Source organism: Somniosus microcephalus, chromosome 1 (assembly GCF_052327205.1).
Source record: "Somniosus microcephalus isolate GS21.2 chromosome 1, FLI_Smic_1.0, whole genome shotgun sequence".
Classification (NCBI taxonomy): domain Eukaryota; kingdom Metazoa; phylum Chordata; class Chondrichthyes; order Squaliformes; family Somniosidae; genus Somniosus; species Somniosus microcephalus.
This window is the reverse complement of record NC_140987.1, coordinates 460,768,319-460,787,228: the sequence shown is the minus strand read 5'-3', so window position 1 is coordinate 460,787,228 and position 18,910 is coordinate 460,768,319. Positions and strand designations below refer to the sequence as shown.

Below are 18,910 nucleotides of genomic sequence, written 5' to 3'. Positions count from 1 at the left end.
CCCACCTTGAGCACTGTGTCCAGTTCTGGTCAGACCCACCTTGAGCACTCTGTCCAGTTCTGGTCAGTCCCACCTTGAGCACTGTGTCCAGTTCTGGTCAGACCCACCTTGAGCACTGTGTCCAGTCCTGGTCAGACCCACCTTGAGCACTGTGTCCAGTTCTGGTCAGACCCACCTTGAGCACTGTGTCCAGTTCTGGTCAGACCCACCTGGAGCACTGTGTCCAGTTCTGGTCAGACCCACCTGGAGCACTGTGTCCAGTTCTGGTCAGACCCACCTTGAGCACTGGGTCCAGTTCTGGTCAGACCCACCTCGAGCACTGTGTCCAGTTCTGGTCAGAACCACCTCGAGCACTATGTCCAGTTCTGGTCAGACCCACCTTGAGCACTGTGTCCAGTTCTGGTCAGACCCACCTTGAGCACTGTGTCCAGTTCTGGTCAGAACCACCTCGAGCACTGTGTCCAGTTCTGGTCAGAACCACCTTGAGCACTGTGTCCAGCTCTGGTCAGACCCACCTTGAGCACTGTGTCCAGTTCTGGTCAGAACCACCTCGAGCACTGTGTCCAGTTCTGGTCAGTCCCACCTAGAGAACTGTGTCCAGTTCTGGTCAGACCCACCTTGAGCACTATGTCCAGTTCTGGTCAGACCCACCTTGAGCACTGTGTCCAGTTCCGGTCAGACCCACCTTGAGCACTGTGTCCAGTTCTGGTCAGACCCACCTTGAGCACTGTGTCCAGTTCTGGTCAGACCCACCTTGAGCACTGTGTCCAGTTCTGGTCAGACCCACCTCGAGCACTGTGTCCAGTTCTGGTCAGACCCACCTCGAGCCCTGTGTCCAGTTCTGGTCACTGAGACATAAGGGAGAGATTCTAGTTCTGGAGGCAGAGCAGTGAGGAGCCACGAGGCTGGTCCTTAGTGTTAAAGGGTTCGGATTTGATGAACGACTGGAGAGACTTAGGCTATTAAGCCTTGAAGGAAGGCCTTAGAGGTATCCAATAGTAAACGGTATGGAAAAGGTAAATCTGGGATATTTCTTTAACTTAAATTGCAACAATAGGACAAGGGAACAGAGGTTCACATGAGCAGCTGGTAAGTGTAGGACCAGTAGCAGGAAAATCTTCACCACACAAAGAGGGATCAATACATGGAATGGGCTCGGAGTTGCGAGGGAGGAATGTTGGCCAAGGCAGTGGGAGAAGTCCGTGACCTTCCTCAAACAGTGCCGTGGGATTGCTAACATCTCCCGGAAGAGGGTCTCAGCTTTAATATCGCATCCAAACTGGGCTCCGACCACACAGCACGCCCTCAGAGCCGTGCTGGGCCGCCAGCCCTGATTACACACTCAAATCCTCGAACCGAGAGCTTGAACCCACCACCTTCGAGGAGGCAAGCGTGCCCCCAAACCGGTATAAGAATGAGCAGAAAGATACTCCAACCTGCTCTGCCTAAAGGGAGCCGCTTATTGCTGGTTTCCAAAAGTACTTTGCTTTATTACATTAATAATAGATATCCAGGAGTGAATAATTGAGGGGATTGGGTGACACGATTAAACTGTGAGACTGAAGCGCGAGTCGTATATTGCAGTCACCTGATAGGGCGGTTTATATTCCCCCACCCCCCCAGAACGCTATTGTATTTAATATATATACAATTTCAGTTTTATCGAAGAGCGTTGTGTCGGAGTACCCTCAATACGAGCTGCAGCTGCCCATGAGCGCTACATCCTAGAGCCTCAACATTCACACCAGAAGATGACAGCAGGATCTGCAGTTCATTACCAGGAATCGATTATAAACCCATCATTGGAACAGCGACAGTCTGTATAGTAGCTCCACCATGATTCAAAGACTGAGAATCCTTCTTGCACAAGCAGCTCATTTGCAAGATAAAATATAAGATTTTTCTGCATAATTAACTGGACAATCAATTTAGAATAACAACTTGTATTTGTACAGCACCTTTAATGTAGTGAAATGTCCCAAGGCGCTTGTCAGACAAAATCCGACACCGAGCCACATAAGGAGACATTAGGACAGCTTGGTCAAAGAGGGAGGTTTTAAGGAGCGTCTTAAAGGAGGAGAGAGAGAGGCGAAGGGGTTTAGGGAGGGAATTCCAGAGCTCGGGGCCCAGGTAGTTGAAGGCACGGCCGCCAATGGTGGAGCGATGGAAATCGGGGGATGCGCAAGAGGCCAGAATTGGAGAAGTGCAGAGATCTCGGAGGGTTGTAGGAGGTTACAGAGATAGGGAGGGGCGAGGCCATGGAGGGATCAGAACACAAGGATGAGAATTATAAATTCGAAGCGTTACCGGACCGGGAGCCAATGTAGGTCAGCGAGCACAGGGGGTGATGGGTGAACGGGACTGGGTGTGAGTTAGGACACGGGGCAGTGAGCACAGGGGGTGATGGGTGAACGGGACTGGGTGTGAGTTAGGACATGGGGCAGTGAGCACAGGGGGTGATGGGTGAACGGGACTGGGTGTGAGTTTGGACACGGGGCAGTGAGCACAGGGGGTGATGGGTGAACGGGACTGGGTGTGAGTTAGGACACGGGGCAGTGAGCACAGGGGGTGATGGGTGAACGGGACTGGGTGTGAGTTAGGACACGGGGCAGTGAGCACAGGGGGTGATGGGTGAACGGGACTGGGTGTGAGTTAGGACACGGGGCAGTGAGCACAGGGGGTGATGGGTGAACGGGACTGGGTGTGAGTTAGGACACGGGGCAGTGAGCACAGGGGGTGATGGGTGAACGGGACTGGGTGTGAGTTAGGACACGGGGCAGTGAGCACAGGGGGTGATGGGTGAACGGGACTGGGTGTGAGTTAGGACACGGGGCAGTGAGCACAGGGGGTGATGGGTGAACGGGACTGGGTGTGAGTTAGGACACGGGGCAGTGAGCACAGGGGGTGATGGGTGAACGGGACTGGGTGTGAGTTAGGACACGGGGCAGTGAGCACAGGGGGTGATGGGTGAACGGGACTGGGTGTGAGTTAGGACACGGGGCAGTGAGCACAGGGGGTGATGAGTGAACGGGACTGGGTGTGAGTTAGGACACGGGGCAGTGAGCACAGGGGGTGATGGGTGAACGGGACTGGGTGTGAGTTAGGACACGGGGCAGTGAGCACAGGGGGTGATGGGTGAACGGGACTGGGTGTGAGTTAGGACACGGGGCAGTGAGCACAGGGGGTGATGGGTGAACGGGACTGGGTGTGAGTTAGGACACGGGGCAGTGAGCACGGGGTGATGGGTGAACGGGACTGGGTGTGAGTTAGGACACGGGGCAGTGAGCACAGGGGAGATGGGTGAACGGGACTTGGTGCGAGTTAGGACACGGGGCAGTGAGCACAGGGGTGATGGGTGAACGGGACAGGGCGTGATTTGGGACACGGGGCAGTGAGCACAGGGGGTGATGGGTGAACGGGACTGGGCGTGATTTGGGACACGGGGCAGTGAGCACAGGGGGTGATGGGTGAACGGGACTGGGTGTGAGTTAGGACACGGGGCAGTGAGCACAGGGGGTGATGGGTGAACGGGACTGGGTGTGAGTTAGGACACGGGGCAGTGAGCACAGGGGGTGATGGGTGAACGGGACTGTGTGTGAGTTAGGACACGGGGCAGTGAGCACAGGGGGTGATGGGTGAACGGGAGTGGGTGTGAGTTAGGACACGTGGCAGTGAGCACAGGGGGTGATGGGTGAACGGGACTGTGTGTGAGTTAGGACACGGGGCAGTGAGCACAGGGGGTGATGGGTGAACGGGACTGGGTGCGAGTTAGGACACGGGGCAGTGAGCACAGGGGGTGATGGGTGAACGGGACTGGGTGTGAGTTAGGACACGGGGCAGTGAGCACAGGGGGTGAGGGGTGAACGGGGCTGGGTGTGAGTTAGGACACGGGGCAGTGAGCACCGGGGGTGATGGGTGAACGGGACTGGGTGTGAGTTAGGACACGGGGCAGTGAGCACAGGGGGTGATGGGTGAACGGGACTGGGTGCGAGTTAGGACACGGGACAGTGAGCACAGGGGGTGATGGGTGAACGGGACTGGGTGTGAGTTAGGACACGGGGCAGTAAGCACAGTGGGTGATGGGTGAACGGGACTGGGTGTGACTTAGGACACGGGGCAGTGAGCACAGGGTGTGATGGGTGAACGGGACTGGGTGCGAGTTAGGACACGGGGCAGTGAGCACAGGGGGTGAGGGGTGAACGGGACTGGGTGTGAGTTAGGACACGGGGCAGTGAGCACAGGGGGTGATGGGTGAACGGGACTGGGTGTGAGTTAGGACACGGGGCAGTGAGCACAGAGGGTGATGGGTGAACGGGACTGGGTGTGAGTTAGGACACGGGGCAGTGAGCACAGGGGGTGATGGGTGAACGGGACTGGGTGTGAGTTAGGACACGGGGCAGTGAGCACAGGGGGTGATGGGTGAACGGGACTGGGTGTGAGTTAGGGCACGGGGCAGTGAGCACAGGGGGTGATGGGTGAACGGGACTGGGAGTGTATTAGGACACGGGGCAGTGAGCACGGGGGGTGATGGGTGAATGGGACTGGGTGTGAGTTAGGACACGGGGCAGTGAGCACAGGGGGTGATGGGTGAACGGGACTGGGTGTGAGTTAGGACACGGGGCAGTGAGCACAGGGGGTGATGGGTGAACGGGACTGGGTGTGAGTTAGGACACGAGGCAGTGAGCACAGGGGGTGATGGGTGAACGGGACTGGGTGTGAGTTAGGACACGGGGCAGTGAGCACAGGGGGTGATGGGTGAACGGGACTGGGTGTGAGTTAGGACACGGGGCAGTGAGCACAGGGGGGTGATGGGTGAACGGGACTCGGTGTGAGTTAGGACACGGGGCAGTGAGCACAGGGGGTGATGGTTGAACGGGACTGGGTGTCAGGTAGGACACGGGGCAGAGAGCACAGGGGGTGATGGGTGAACGGGACTGGGTGTGAGTTAGGACACGGGGCAGTGAGCACAGGGGGTGATGGGTGAACGGGACTGGGTGTGAGTTAGGACACGGGGTAGTGAGCACAGGGGGTGATGGGTGAACGGGACTGGGCGTGAGTTGCGACACGGGGCAGTGAGCACAGGGGGTGATGGGTGAACGGGACTGGGTGTGAGTTAGGACACGGGGCAGTGAGCACAGCGGGTGATTGGTGAACGGGACTGGGTGTGAGGTAGGACACGGGGCAGTGAGCACAGGGGGTGATGGGTGAACGGGACTGGGTGTGAGTTAGGACACGGGGCAGTGAGCACGGGGTGATGGGTGAAAGGGACTGGGTGCGAGTTAGGACACAGGGCAGTGAGCGCAGGGGGTGATGGGTGAACGGGACTGGGTGTGAGTTAGGACACGGGGCAGTGAGCACAGGGGGTGATGGTTGAACGGGACTGGGTGTCAGGTAGGACACGGGGCAGAGAGCACAGGGGGTGATGGGTGAACGGGACTGGGTGTGAGTTAGGACACGGGGCAGTGAGCACAGGGGGTGATGGGTGAACGGGACTGGGTGTGAGTTAGGACACGGGGTAGTGAGCACAGGGGGTGATGGGTGAACGGGACTGGGCGTGAGTTGCGACACGGGGCAGTGAGCACAGGGGGTGATGGGTGAACGGGACTGGGTGTGAGTTAGGACACGGGGCAGTGAGCACAGCGGGTGATTGGTGAACGGGACTGGGTGTGAGTTAGGACACGGGGCAGTGAGCACAGGGGGTGATGGGTGAACGGGACTGGGTGTGAGGTAGGACACGGGGCAGTGAGCACAGGGGGTGATGGGTGAACGGGACTGGGTGTGAGTTAGGACACGGGGCAGTGAGCACGGGGTGATGGGTGAAAGGGACTGGGTGCGAGTTAGGACACAGGGCAGTGAGCGCAGGGGGTGATGGGTGAACGGGACTGGGTGTGAGTTAGGACACGGGGCAGTGAGCACAGGGGGTGATGGGTGAACGGGACTGGGTGTGAGTTAGGACACGGGGCAGTGAGCACAGGGGGTGATGGGTGAACGGGACTGGGTGTGAGTTAGGACACGGGGCAGTGAGCACGGGGTGATGGGTGAACGGGACTGGGTGCGAGTTAGGACACGGGGCAGTGAGCACAGGGGGTGACGGGTGAACGGGACTGGGTGCGAGTTAGGACACGGGGCAGTGAGCACAGGGGGTGATGGGTGAACGGGACTGGGTGTGAGTTAGGACACGGGGCAGTGAGCACAGGGGGTGATGGGTGAACGGGGCTGGGTGTGAGTTAGGACACGGGGCAGCAGAGTTTTGGATGAGTTCAAGTTTATGCAGGGTGGAAGAGGGGAGGCGGGCCAGGAGAGGGTAGGGATAGTCGAGTCTGGAGGTAACAAAGACATGGGTGAGGGTTACAGCAGCGATGAGCTGAGGCAAGGGCTCCCAACTTGAGAATGGCACCAGGTGTGGGGAGGCGAGGATGGCAGCAATTAAACACCAATTTAAAAAAATTATGATTTTGTTGTTATGTAAAGCGCTTTCATAAAGAAGTAGAAAAATAATCAACAAAGATTTAATTGCTACACAGACCAGATCAGTCCCAACACCGTCCTATTATCCTACAATAGCATTCTGACTGCAGTCTCACCCGCGGCTCTGTGGAGTCAGATGGTTGTGGATTCAAGTCCCACTTCAGAGACTTGAGCATAAAGTCCAGGGCAGTACTGAGGGAGTGCTACACTGTCGGAGGGGCAGTACTGAGGGAGCGCCGCACTGTCGGAGGGACAGTGCTGAGGGAGCACCGCACTGTCGGAGGGGCAGTACTGAGGGAGCGTCGCACTGTCGGAGGGGCAGTACTGAGGGAGCGCCGCACTGTCGGAGGGGCAGTGCTGAGGGAGCGCCGCACTGTCGGAGGGGCTGTACTGAGGGAGCGCCGCACTGTCGGAGGGTCAGTACTGAGGGAGCGCCGCACTGTACTGTCGGCGGGTCAGTACTGAGGGAGCGCCGCACTGTCGGAGGAGCCCCTCAATCAACATCACTAAAAAACAGATTATCTGGTCATTATCACATTGCTGTTTGTGGGAGCTTGCTGTGTGCAATCTGGCTGCCGTGTTTCCTACATTACAACAGTGACTACACTGCAAAACGTACTTAATTGGCTGTAAAGCGCTTTGGGACGTCCGGAGGTCGTGAAAGGCGCAAATCTTTCTTTTTTCTTTCTGGTGGGGGAGTCCAGAACAAAGGGTCATAATTTTAGAATTAGAGTTAGGCCATTTAGGAATGTAATCCGGAAGCACTTTTCCACACGGAGAGTTGTAGAAATTTGGAACTCTCTCCCCCGAAAGGCTGTGGTTCCTGGGGGACAATTGAAATTTTCAAGATCGCGATCGATAGATTTTTGTTGGGTAAGGGTATTAAGGGATATGAAACAATGGCGGGGAGATGGGGTAAGATAAAGATTAACTATGATCTAATCAAAATAGGCTTGAGGGCTGAATGGCCTCCTCCTGTTCCTATGTTTTTACAACAGACCCAGACACGAGGTGAGGAAAACCCCCAGTGGGGAAGAGCTTTGGGAACCATCGGTCCAAAGTCTCCTGTTCCTCCCGATCACTCACCACACAACACATCTCAAATTACTCACATACTGGATCACAAACACAGGAACACAGGAGCGGGAGGAGGCCATTCAGCCCCTCGAGCCTGTTCCGCCATTCAATGAGATCAGGGCTGATCGGCGACCTAACTCCATATATTTTATGCTATTTTCCAAAATAAATCTAATTTGCATTTGAATGGATCAACACTATCTGCTCGCACTGTCTCCCGAGGGAGCCTGTTCCATAGATTGACCGCTCGCTCGCTGAAATATTGTTTCTGCGGATTAGTTTTGAATTTCCCCTCTTTAGGCACAGGCCCTGTCCTCTGGTTCCACTGTTCTGGACACAGTGAGACAGCGCGTCACAGTCAACATTATCCAGTCCCTTTAGAATCCTAAAGCCAACAATCTCACCAACTCTCAACCTTGCCTTTTCCAGTGAGAACGATTCCCAATTTACACAATCGCTCCTCAATAATCCAATCCCTCCGTCCCCCCTCGATCATTCTGCTTGCTGCGAGAATCAGGTCTGAGGTGCCGTCCTTCAGGTGAGACACTGAATGATTTCCATCGTTTAGGTGGAGGTTGAAGGTCCTGCGGCATTATTTCAGTATCGAAAATTTCAATTGACTCAACTGAGTGTCTCGCTTGGCCACTTCAGACGGCAGTTAAGAGTCAACCACATTGCTGTGGGTCTGGAGTCACATATCGGCCAGACCGGGTAAGGACGGCAGATTTCCTTCCCTGAAGGACATTAGTGAACCAGTTGGGTGTTTGCAACAATCCGATAGTTTCATGGTCACTTTTACTGACACCAGATTTTTATTTCCAGGGTTTTATTTAAGGCTGAAACTGCCCTGTTGGGATTTAAACTCACATGCTCTGGATTACCAATCCAGTAACATAACCACTAATTACCCTATTAGGTTTTACGAACACACTAAAGATGTAATATGACAATGTAATTGAGACAACAACTTGTATTTATATAGCGCCTTTAACAAAGTAAAACATCCCAAGACGCTTCACAGGAGCGATTATCAAACAAAATTTGACACCGAGCCACATGAGGAGATATTAGGACAGGTGACCAAAACCTTGGTCAGAGAGGGAGGTTTTAAGGAGCGTCTTAAAAGGAGGCGAGAGGAGCAGAGGGGGTCAGGGAGGGAATTCCAGAGCTTGGGGCCCAGGCAGCTGAAGGCACGGCCGCCAATGGTGGAGCGATTAAAATCAGGGATTGGGCAAGTGGGTAACATTTGGAAGGAACGTGTACAAATTGAAATTTGTTTCTTCGCTCATGGACTACTGGAATTATAAAATATAACATAAGACTTAAGAGCAGGAGTCGGCCATTCGGCCCCTCGAGCCTGCTCCGCCATTCAATAAGATCATGGCTGATCATCCACCTCAACTCCACTTTCCCGCCCGATCCCCATATCCTTTGATTCCCCTAGAGTCCAAAAATCTATCGATCTCAGTCTTGAATATACTCAATGATTCAGCATCCACAGCCCTCTGGGGCAGAGAATTCCAAAGATTCACAACCCTCTGAGTGAAGAGATTCCTCCTCATCTCAGTCCTCAATGGCCGACCCCTTATCCTGAGACTGTGACCCCTGGTTCGAGACACTCCAGCCAGGGGGAAACAGCCTCTCAGTATCTACCCTGTCAATCCCCCTCAGAATCTTGTATGTTTCAATGAGATCACCTCTCATTCTTCTAAACTCCAGAGTATCGGCCCATTCTACACAATCTCTGCTCACAGGACAACCCTCTCATCCCAGGAATCAATCTAGTGAACCTTCGTTGCACCGCCTCCAAGGCAAGTATATCCTTCCTTAGATAAGGAGACCAAAACTGTGCACAGTACTCCAGGTCTGGTCTCACCAAAGCTCTGTACAGAGCCTGGAGGATGGACCACTGGCGGGAGTGTGGGGGTGGGGCAATTGCAGGCGGGAGGTCATGTGATGAAAGCTCCAGGAATATCCCCAGGGTTGGCGACCCCTCCCCCATGCTCCGACACAGAAACATGTCTTGGGGAGTTTGGCAATTCTTCCTGTTCGACTGACCTGGAAGTGAACATGCGGCGGCTGCTGGGGGAAGTGGGGAACTTGATTTTTAAGAACTTAGCAAAGTATTGCGCCTTTTATTATTCTAAAACCAGGAATTGAGAGTTTTAAGTCACTAAGACTTCCTGTTCCAACTTGTTGCCGCTGGTTCACTTTTTATCCAACGTGATTCGTGGAAAGTTGCCTAAGCCACGTGATTATTCATCGTTTATCCAAAGATTGGGGCAACGTGAACAGACTTGTGACATTTCCACTGAGCAAATTACAATAATAAGGGTGTTCCCATCAGCCCTGGGTAACCGTACTGTGCTCTGAGCTGCAAGGAGTGGAATCGCACTTACACGGAGTAGGATAGAGCTATCGAATGCAGCCTCAATACCGTACAATGCAAGGTGATAAGACTGAGGAATGGGGAGAAGCAATGGTAAGACAAGATGAGGAGTACTAAACTACAGGACACAGCACAGAAGCTCGTGCTGGTGAAAAGCTCGTTGAACCCCATTCAGCAACGTGTGCGAAGGCAGTGAAGGCAATCCAGAACGTGAGCCAGGTCAGGACCCAAGTGCCATGGTGTAGCAATGAGATTATATGGTGCACTCGGTCAGTCCCACCTGGAATACAGTGTGGAGTTCAGGTCACTGTTCTCGAGAGGCAACATGTTGGCTTTGGAGAGGATACAGAAGAAGCAGAATAAGGAACATGGGAATTGTTGGATGGAAAAAGACCAGGGTCCCTCGAGTTCACCTTCTCCCAGCCTGGTCATCGCACGATCCAACGATAATGGAGTTGTTGACCAATCCCAGCGATCAATCTCGATCAATGAGTCTACAACAGACCCAGGCACGAGGTGAGGAAACCCCCAGTGGTGGAGAGCTTTGGGAACCAGAGGTCTAAAGTCACCTGTTCCTCCCGATCACGCACCACACGTCACATCGCAAATTACTCAGATACTGTGTCCCCAAAATGGTATTTTCTGAAAGGTATTTACCTAAATTGCCAGGAAGCCGGGAATGTTCACACTGAAGAATTGAAGCTTCACAGGGACCGCCCTACGAAGTCTTTCAAGGTTGTAAGAGTTCTAGGTGAACTAAACCCGAATAAGTTGTTCGACGTTATCACAAATTGCATAATGGGGAGGCACGGATTGAAGAGGACAAGTGGAGAGAGAGTTTAGATCTAAACACCTCGCACAAGGGGTTGGTGCATGGGCGGAGCAGACTGCCCATGGAGACGGAGATGTCGGAACATTTAAGTGGGAGCTGGACGGTATTTCTGGCAAAAGAAAGGTGTGTAAGAGTTCGAGGACACTATGGGATTGTTTGGGTTCACCGTACTTTGTTATTTGTTGTCAGGATAGAATCCTATAACCTACCTTAAATTCATATCATAGAATCACTCAGCACACAAGGAGGCCGTTCAGCCCATCGTGCCTGTGCCGGCTCTTTGAACAAGCTCTCCAATTAGTCCCACTCCCCCCTGCTCTTTCCCCAGAGCCCTGAAAATGTTTCCGCTTTAAGTATCCATTCAATTCCCTTTGAAAGTTACTATTGAATCTTCTTCCACCGCCCTTTCAGGCAGCGCGTTCCAGATCACAACAACTCGCTGCGTGAAAAAAAATCATCGAAGTAATTCAATTTTAAAGAGGGTGCAGGAAGAGGGGTGGGGGGGATGTACACAAGTTTTTGAAGGTGGCAGAACAAGCTGCGAAGGCTGTTAAAAAGCATACAGGATCCTGGGCTTCATAAATAGAGGCATCGAGTACAAAAGTACGGAAGTTATGATGAACCTTTATAAAACACTGGTTCGGCCTCAACTGGAGTATTGTGTCTAATTCTGGGCACCGCACTTTAGGAAGGATGTCGAGGCCTTGGAGAGGGTGCAGAGGAGATTTACAAGAATGATTCCAGGCAGGAGGGACTGTTACTATCCTCCTCATTGTTTACTACTTTTCCAAGCTTTCGTTAGAATAGAAAAGATTACGGGTGGTGTGAAAGAGGTGATTCCGATTAGGAGGGGCTGGGTCAGAGTGGACAGAAACAGCCGGCTGGTTACCTGTTGCAGCTTCTATTTATACAACGCTTCAAATGTAGTAAAACGTCCCAAGGTGCTTCACAGGAGCGATTATCAAACAAAACTTGACACCGAGCCACAGAAGGAGATGTTAGGACAGGAGAGGTCGGTTTTAAGGAGCGTGTTAGAAGGAGCAGAGAGAGGTGGAGAGGTTTAGGGAGGGAATTCCAGAGCTTGGGGCCCAGGCGGCTGAAGGCACGGCCGCCAATGGTGGAGCGATGGAAATCGAGGATGCACGAGAGGCCAGAGATCCCGGGGGGTTGTCGGCAAAGTTCCCACTAATTTGTTTTTGGCCGCGTGGCCCATTCAAATTTCCACGCATGCGCGGTTTCTCCATTTAAAAACCGCTACACGGCCGGCGCGGGACATCCAGACACCTGCACAGCCGAGATTACAGAGATAGGGAGGGGCGAGGCCATGGGTGGATTGGAAAACAAGGAGGAGAATTTTGAAATGGAGACGTTGCCGAACCGGGAGCCAATATAGGTCAACGAGGACAGGGGTGATGGGTGAATGGGACTTCGTGCGAGTTGGGACAAGGGGCAGCGAGGACAGGGGTGATGGGTGAACGGGACTTGGGCGTGAGTTGGGACACGGGGCAGTGAGCACAGGGGGTGATGGGTGAACGGGACTGGGTGTGAGTTAGGACACGGGGCAGTGAGCACAGGGGGTGATGGGTAAACGGGACTGGGTGTGAGTTAGGACACGGGGCAGTGAGCACAGGGGGTGATGGGTGAATGGGACTGGGTGTGAGTTAGGACACGGGGCAGCCGAGTTTTGGATGAGCTTAAGTTTACCCACCTTGAGCACTGTGTCCAGTTCTGGTCAGACCCACCTTGAGCATTGTGTCCAGTTCTGGTCAGACCCACCTTGAGCACTGTGTCCAGTTCTGGTCAGTCCCACCTTGAGCACTGTGTCCAGTTCTGGTCAGTCCCACCTTGAGCACTGTGTCCAGTTCTGGTCAGACCCACCTTGAGCATTGTGTCCAGTTCTGGTCAGACCCACCTTGAGCACTGTGTCCAGTTCTGGTCAGTCCCACCTGGAGCACTGTGTCCAGTTCTGGTCAGTCCCACCTGGAGCACTGTGTCCAGTTCTGGTCAGTCCCACCTGGAGCACTGTGTCCAGTTCTGGTCACTGATAAACAAACGAGGCACTCATGTGCTGGAGGCAGAGCAGAGAGGAGCCATGAGGCTGGTCTCTGGAGTCAGGGGATCGGAGCTATGGGGAAAGACTGGAGACTGGCTGTTAGCCTTTAAAGGAGTTGTGTGAGAAGTGATCTTATAGAGGGATACCAGATTGCTAAGGGAATGAAAAGGTAAATATGGAACATTACCTTAAATTAAATTGTGGGAGTAGAACTAGGGAACACAGGTTCAATCAATAAGCAGTCATTTTAGGACTGATATCAGGAAATTCTTCACACACAGAGCGATCGACATGTAGAATGAACTCCCAGATAGAGTAGCGGAAGCAGAAACACTGGAATCATTTAAGAAATAATCGGATGCTGCAATCAGAGAACGCTAGGATCGTTCTGGATGGATGAATGAATTACGATGGGCTGAATGGCCTCCCTCATCCATAACTAACTTATGATTATGTATATCATTATTTACAGAAAGATGTTTGTAAAGCACTGTAGCACATGAGCAAAGTTCATTTTCAGTGCAGTGCTGAGGGAGCACCGCACTGTCGGAGGGGCAGTACTGAGGGAGCGCCGCACTGTCGGAGGGGCAGTACTGAGCGAGTGCTGCACTGTCGGAGGGACAGTACTGAGGGAGCGCCGCACTGTCGGAGGGGCAGTACTGAGGGAGTGCTGCACTGTCGGAGGGACAGTACTGAGGGAGCGCCGCACTGTCGGAGGGGTTGTACTGAGGGAGCGCTGCACTGTCGGAGGGGCAGTACTGAGCGAGTGCTGCACTGTCGGAGGGACAGTACTGAGGGAGCGCCGCACTGTCGGAGGGGCAGTACTGAGTGAGCGCTGCACTGTTGGAGGGGGAGTACTGAGTGAGCACTGCACTGTTGGAGGGGCAGTACTGAGTGAGCGCTGCACTGTTGGAGGGGCAGTACTGAGGGAGCGCCGCACTGTCGGAGGGGTTGTACTGAGGGAGCGCCGCACTGTCGGAGGGGCAGTACTGAGTGAGCACCGCACTGTTGGAGGGACAGTACTGAGGGAGCGCCGCACTGTCGGAGGGGGAGTACTGAGTGAGCACTGCACTGTTGGAGGGGCAGTACTGAGTGAGCGCTGCACTGTTGGAGGGGCAGTACTGAGGGAGCGCCGCACTGTCGGAGGGGTTGTACTGAGGGAGCGCCGCACTGTCGGAGGTGCCGTCTTTCAGATGAGACGTTAAACCGAGGCCCCGTCTGCCCTCTCAGGTGGACGTAAAAGATCCCACGGTGCTATTGGGAGAAGAGCAGAGGGAGTTCTCCCCGGTGTCCTGGTCAACACCACAAAGAGATGATCTGGTCATTTATCCCATTGCTGTTTGTGGGAGCTTGCTGTGCGCAGATTGGCTGCCGCGTTTCCCACATTACAATAGTGACCACACTTCAAAAAGCACTTCTGTGCTTTGGGACGTCCTGAGGATGTGAAAGGAACGATATAAATACAAGTTCGTTCTTTCTTTCATCATGCTGCCTGCCCAAGAGGATTTTGACACCTTGTTTTTATATTCTGTTTTAGAGCTGGGAGTCATTATTTCTTTAGAATCCAGCTACATTTGCTGTTTTTCAGCAGGTTCGCCAGAAGCTCCCAGATGGTGCATAATAAAATCAACACTGAATCTCATTGTTTGACACATACAGATCACGTAACTCCGCTGAAATTAGCACAATCTATTAACTTTCAACAAATACTGATCTCTTCTGTCCAAGATTATTTACAAACAGAAGTTGACTGAAAAACAGAGGTTGTTGGGGACGTGATAAGGGTTTAAGTGCTTTACATTCAAACTGATCTCCCCAAAAGTGGTTGCTCCCTTTCACGGTGATTCAGACTGCAGTTTAAAATAGTGGCAATTCTAACTCTTGAAATCATCTACTATTTGCCACATCATCTGTAGTCATTGCAATGTCTCATTAATAGTACACATTTATATCAAAAATAACAATTTACGCCTAGTCACAACTACAAAACAATCTTAAAACAAGAGGTGCATCGGACCTGCAGCCTAAAACTAACAAGCACATCCCAGTCTGCAATGGTCTGCTGACCAAATGACAAATAAACCAGTGAGAAAATTGCATTAGTTTACAGCAATTAGACTTTCTTAAGGCAGCTTGCAGGCAGCTCTGTCCGAGGGGAAGTCGCAGTACACCTCGGAAAGGTGCATCAAGAGGGTAAACACACCCCTCATTATTACATATTGACGCTGCCATTATAAAGCAGCATAACCTTCGACTTACTGTAAGCAATATCACAGGAACTCCGTGAGTACTATTCAAAATGATTGACTGATCCAGATTTTAAAAATATACCAAAGATGGCAAGATAAAAAGCAAGCGTGAACACATTTTCACGGTACTGAAATGAACAACAATGTTACACCAACTCAAAACAGTATGAAGAGGTAAACTTAGTGAAATTAAAAGTTGCAAAAGATGCTGGATTTCCCTGTTGTTGATTACAGACACACAGGTGTTAAAGAAACAGCGCGACCGGGGACCCGGGGGGGGGGGGGGAGGCGCGACCGGGGACCGGGGACGAGGGCGGCCGGGGACCGGGGACGAGGGCGACCGGGGACCGGGGACGGGCGCGACCGGGGACCGGGGACGGGCGCGACCGGGGACCGGGGACGGGCGCGACCGGGGACCGGGGACGGGCGCGACCGGGGACCGGGGACGGGCGCGACCGGGGACCGGGGACGGGCGCGACCGGGGACCGGGGACGGGCGCGACCGGGGACCGGGGACGGGCGCGACCGGGGACCGGGGACGGGCGCGACCGGGGACCGGGGACGGGCGCGACCGGGGACCGGGGACGGGCGCGACCGGGGACCGGGGACGGGCGCGACCGGGGACCGGGGACGGGCGCGACCGGGGACCGGGGACGGGCGCGACCGGGGACCGGGGACGGGCGCGACCGGGGACCGGGGACGGGCGCGACCGGGGACCGGGGACGGGCGCGACCGGGGACCGGCGCGGCCGGGGACGGGCGCGGCCGGGGACCGGGGACGGGCGCGACCGGGGACGAGCGCGGCCGGGGACCGGGGACGAGCGCGGCCGGGGACCGGGGAGGAGCGCGGCCGGGGACCGGGGACGAGCGCGGCCGGGGACCGGGGACGAGCGCGGCCGGGGACCGGGGACGAGCGCGGCCGGGGACCGGGGACGAGCGCGGCCGGGGACCGGGGACGAGCGCGGCCGGGGACCGGGGACGAGCGCGGCCGGGGACCGGGGACGAGCGCGGCCGGGGACCGGGGACGAGCGCGGCCGGGGACCGGGGACGAGCGCGGCCGGGGACCGGGGACGAGCGCGGCCGGGGACCGGGGACGAGCGCGGCCGGGGACCGGGGACGAGCGCGGCCGGGGACCGGGGACGAGCGCGGCCGGGGACCGGGGACGAGCGCGGCCGGGGACCGGGGACGAGCGCGGCCGGGGACCGGGGACGAGCGCGGCCGGGGACCGGGGACGAGCGCGGCCGGGGACCGGGGACGAGCGCGGCCGGGGACCGGGGACGAGCGCGGCCGGGGACCGGGGACGAGCGCGGCCGGGGACCGGGGACGAGCGCGGCCGGGGACCGGGGACGAGCGCGGCCGGGGACCGGGGACGAGCGCGGCCGGGGACCGGGGACGAGCGCGGCCGGGGACCGGGGACGAGCGCGGCCGGGGACCGGGGACGAGCGCGGCCGGGGACCGGGGACGAGCGCGGCCGGGGACCGGGGACGAGCGCGGCCGGGGACCGGGGACGAGCGCGGCCGGGGACCGGGGACGAGCGCGGCCGGGGACCGGGGACGAGCGCGGCCGGGGACCGGGGACGAGCGCGGCCGGGGACCGGGGACGAGCGCGGCCGGGGACCGGGGAAGAGCGCGGCCGGGGACCGGGGAAGAGCGCGGCCGGGGACCGGGGAAGAGCGCGGCCGGGGACCGGGGAAGAGCGCGGCCGGGGACCGGGGAAGAGCGCGGCCGGGGACCGGGGAAGAGCGCGGCCGGGGACCGGGGAAGAGCGCGGCCGGGGACCGGGGAAGAGCGCGGCCGGGGACCGGGGAAGAGCGCGGCCGGGGACCGGGGAAGAGCGCGGCCGGGGACCGGGGAAGAGCGCGGCCGGGGACCGGGGAAGAGCGCGACCGGGGACCGGGGAAGAGCGCGACCGGGGACCGGGGAAGAGCGCGACCGGGGACCGGGGAAGAGCGCGACCGGGGACCGGGGAAGAGCGCGACCGGGGACCGGGGAAGAGCGCGACCGGGGACCGGGGAAGAGCGCGACCGGGGACCGGGGAAGAGCGCGACCGGGGACCGGGGAAGAGCGCGACCGGGGACCGGGGAAGAGCGCGACCGGGGACCGGGGAAGAGCGCGACCGGGGACCGGGGAAGAGCGCGACCGGGGACCGGGGAAGAGCGCGCGACCGGGGACCGGGGAAGAGCGCGACCGGGGACCGGGGAAGAGCGCGACCGGGGACCGGGGAAGAGCGCGACCGGGGACCGGGGAAGAGCGCGACCGGGGACCGGGGAAGAGCGCGACCGGGGACCGGGGAAGAGCGCGACCGGGGACCGGGGAAGAGCGCGACCGGGGACCGGGGAAGAGCGCGACCGGGGACCGGGGAAGAGCGCGACCGGGGACCGGGGATGAGCGCGACCGGGGACCGGGGAAGAGCGCGACCGGGGACCGGGGAAGAGCGCGACCGGGGACCGGGGAAGAGCGCGACCGGGGACCGGGGAAGAGCGCGACCGGGGAAGAGCGCGACCGGGGAAGAGCGCGACCGGGGACCGGAGACAGTGCGACCGGGGACCGGAGACAGTGTGACCGGGGACTGGAGACAGTGTGACCAGGTCGGTGTCTCACCTCGATCTGAAGTGCCGAGCAGCCTCGCAGGAACTCCCGGATATTTCCGCAGGTCTCCGCCTCGGTCCTGGGCTCCGGACAAACCTGCGGGTCAAGGAACGGCCGGTCAGTGCGGTAGAGGCCGAGGCCGCGGTTCCCGGGCTCCCACTCACATTCCCAGCCCCGGGATCCACTCCCCCTCCAGCCCCGGGATCCACTCCCCCTCCAGCCCCGGGATCCACTCCCCCTCCAGCCCCGGGATCCACTCCCCCCCACAGTCCTGGGATCTACTCCCCTCCACAGCCCCGGGATCCACTCCCCTCCAGCCCCGGGATCCACTCCCCCCCGCAGCCCCGGGATCCACTCCCCCCCGCAGCCCCGGGATCCACTCCCCCCCCCCAGCCCCGGGATCCACTTCCCCCCACAGCCCCGGGATCCACTCCCCCCACAGCCCCGGGATCCACTCCCCCCACAGCCCCGGGATCCTTCCCCCCACAGCCCCGGGATCCACTCACCCCCCCAGCCCCGGGATCCACTCCCCCCACAGCCCCGGGATCCACCCCTCCCCAGCCCCGGGATCCACCCCTCCCCAGCCCCGGGATCCACTCCCCCCCACAGCCCCGGGATCCACTCCCCCCCCCAGCCCTGGGATCCACCCCTCCCCAGCCCCGGGATCCACTCCCCCCCACAGCCCCGGGATCCACTCCCCCCCACAGCCCCGGGATCCACTCCCCCCACAGCCCCGGGATCCACTCACCCCCACAGCCCCGGGATCCACTCCCCCCACAGCCCCGGGATCCACTCCCCCCCCCAGCCCCGGGATCCACTCACCCCCCCAGCCCCGGGATCCACCCCTCCCCATCCCAGGATCTACCCGCTGCCCAGCCCAGATGCCGGCCAGTGTTGGCCCTCGGTCGCTGAGCGCAAATCACAAGTTTCCAGTTTCTGTAATTTTTCTGTAACAAAACTTTAGGAAACAAATGTTGCAAATGCGGGAAATTGGAATCACACTGCGATGGGGATCCGCTGTTTGTTCCTCTCCCCCTTTCTCCAGCTTTAATAAAGACTCACTGCCTGGACATGTCACAAGCTCAGTCACAAACGTTACTTTCACCTGTTTATTGCAGAACAGCAACAACTTGCATTTATAGAGCGCCTTTGAGGTAGTAAAATATCCCAAGGCGCTGCACAGGAGAATTATCAAACATAATTTGACCCCTTGGCCAACATAAGAAATAGGAAATAGGAGCAGGAGTCGGCCATTC

General features: G+C 57.3%; 1 protein-coding gene across 1 annotated transcript in view; it reads right to left on the bottom strand.

Moving 5' to 3' along the window:
• The window catches only part of arhgef6 (Rac/Cdc42 guanine nucleotide exchange factor (GEF) 6), a 250,895-nt gene that overhangs the window by 212,215 nt on the left and 19,770 nt on the right, over positions 1 to 18,910 (bottom strand). Inside the window, 1 exon segment of the mRNA XM_086002290.1 lies at positions 17,667 to 17,750. Coding sequence (XP_085858416.1) covers positions 17,667 to 17,750 — 84 coding nt within the window.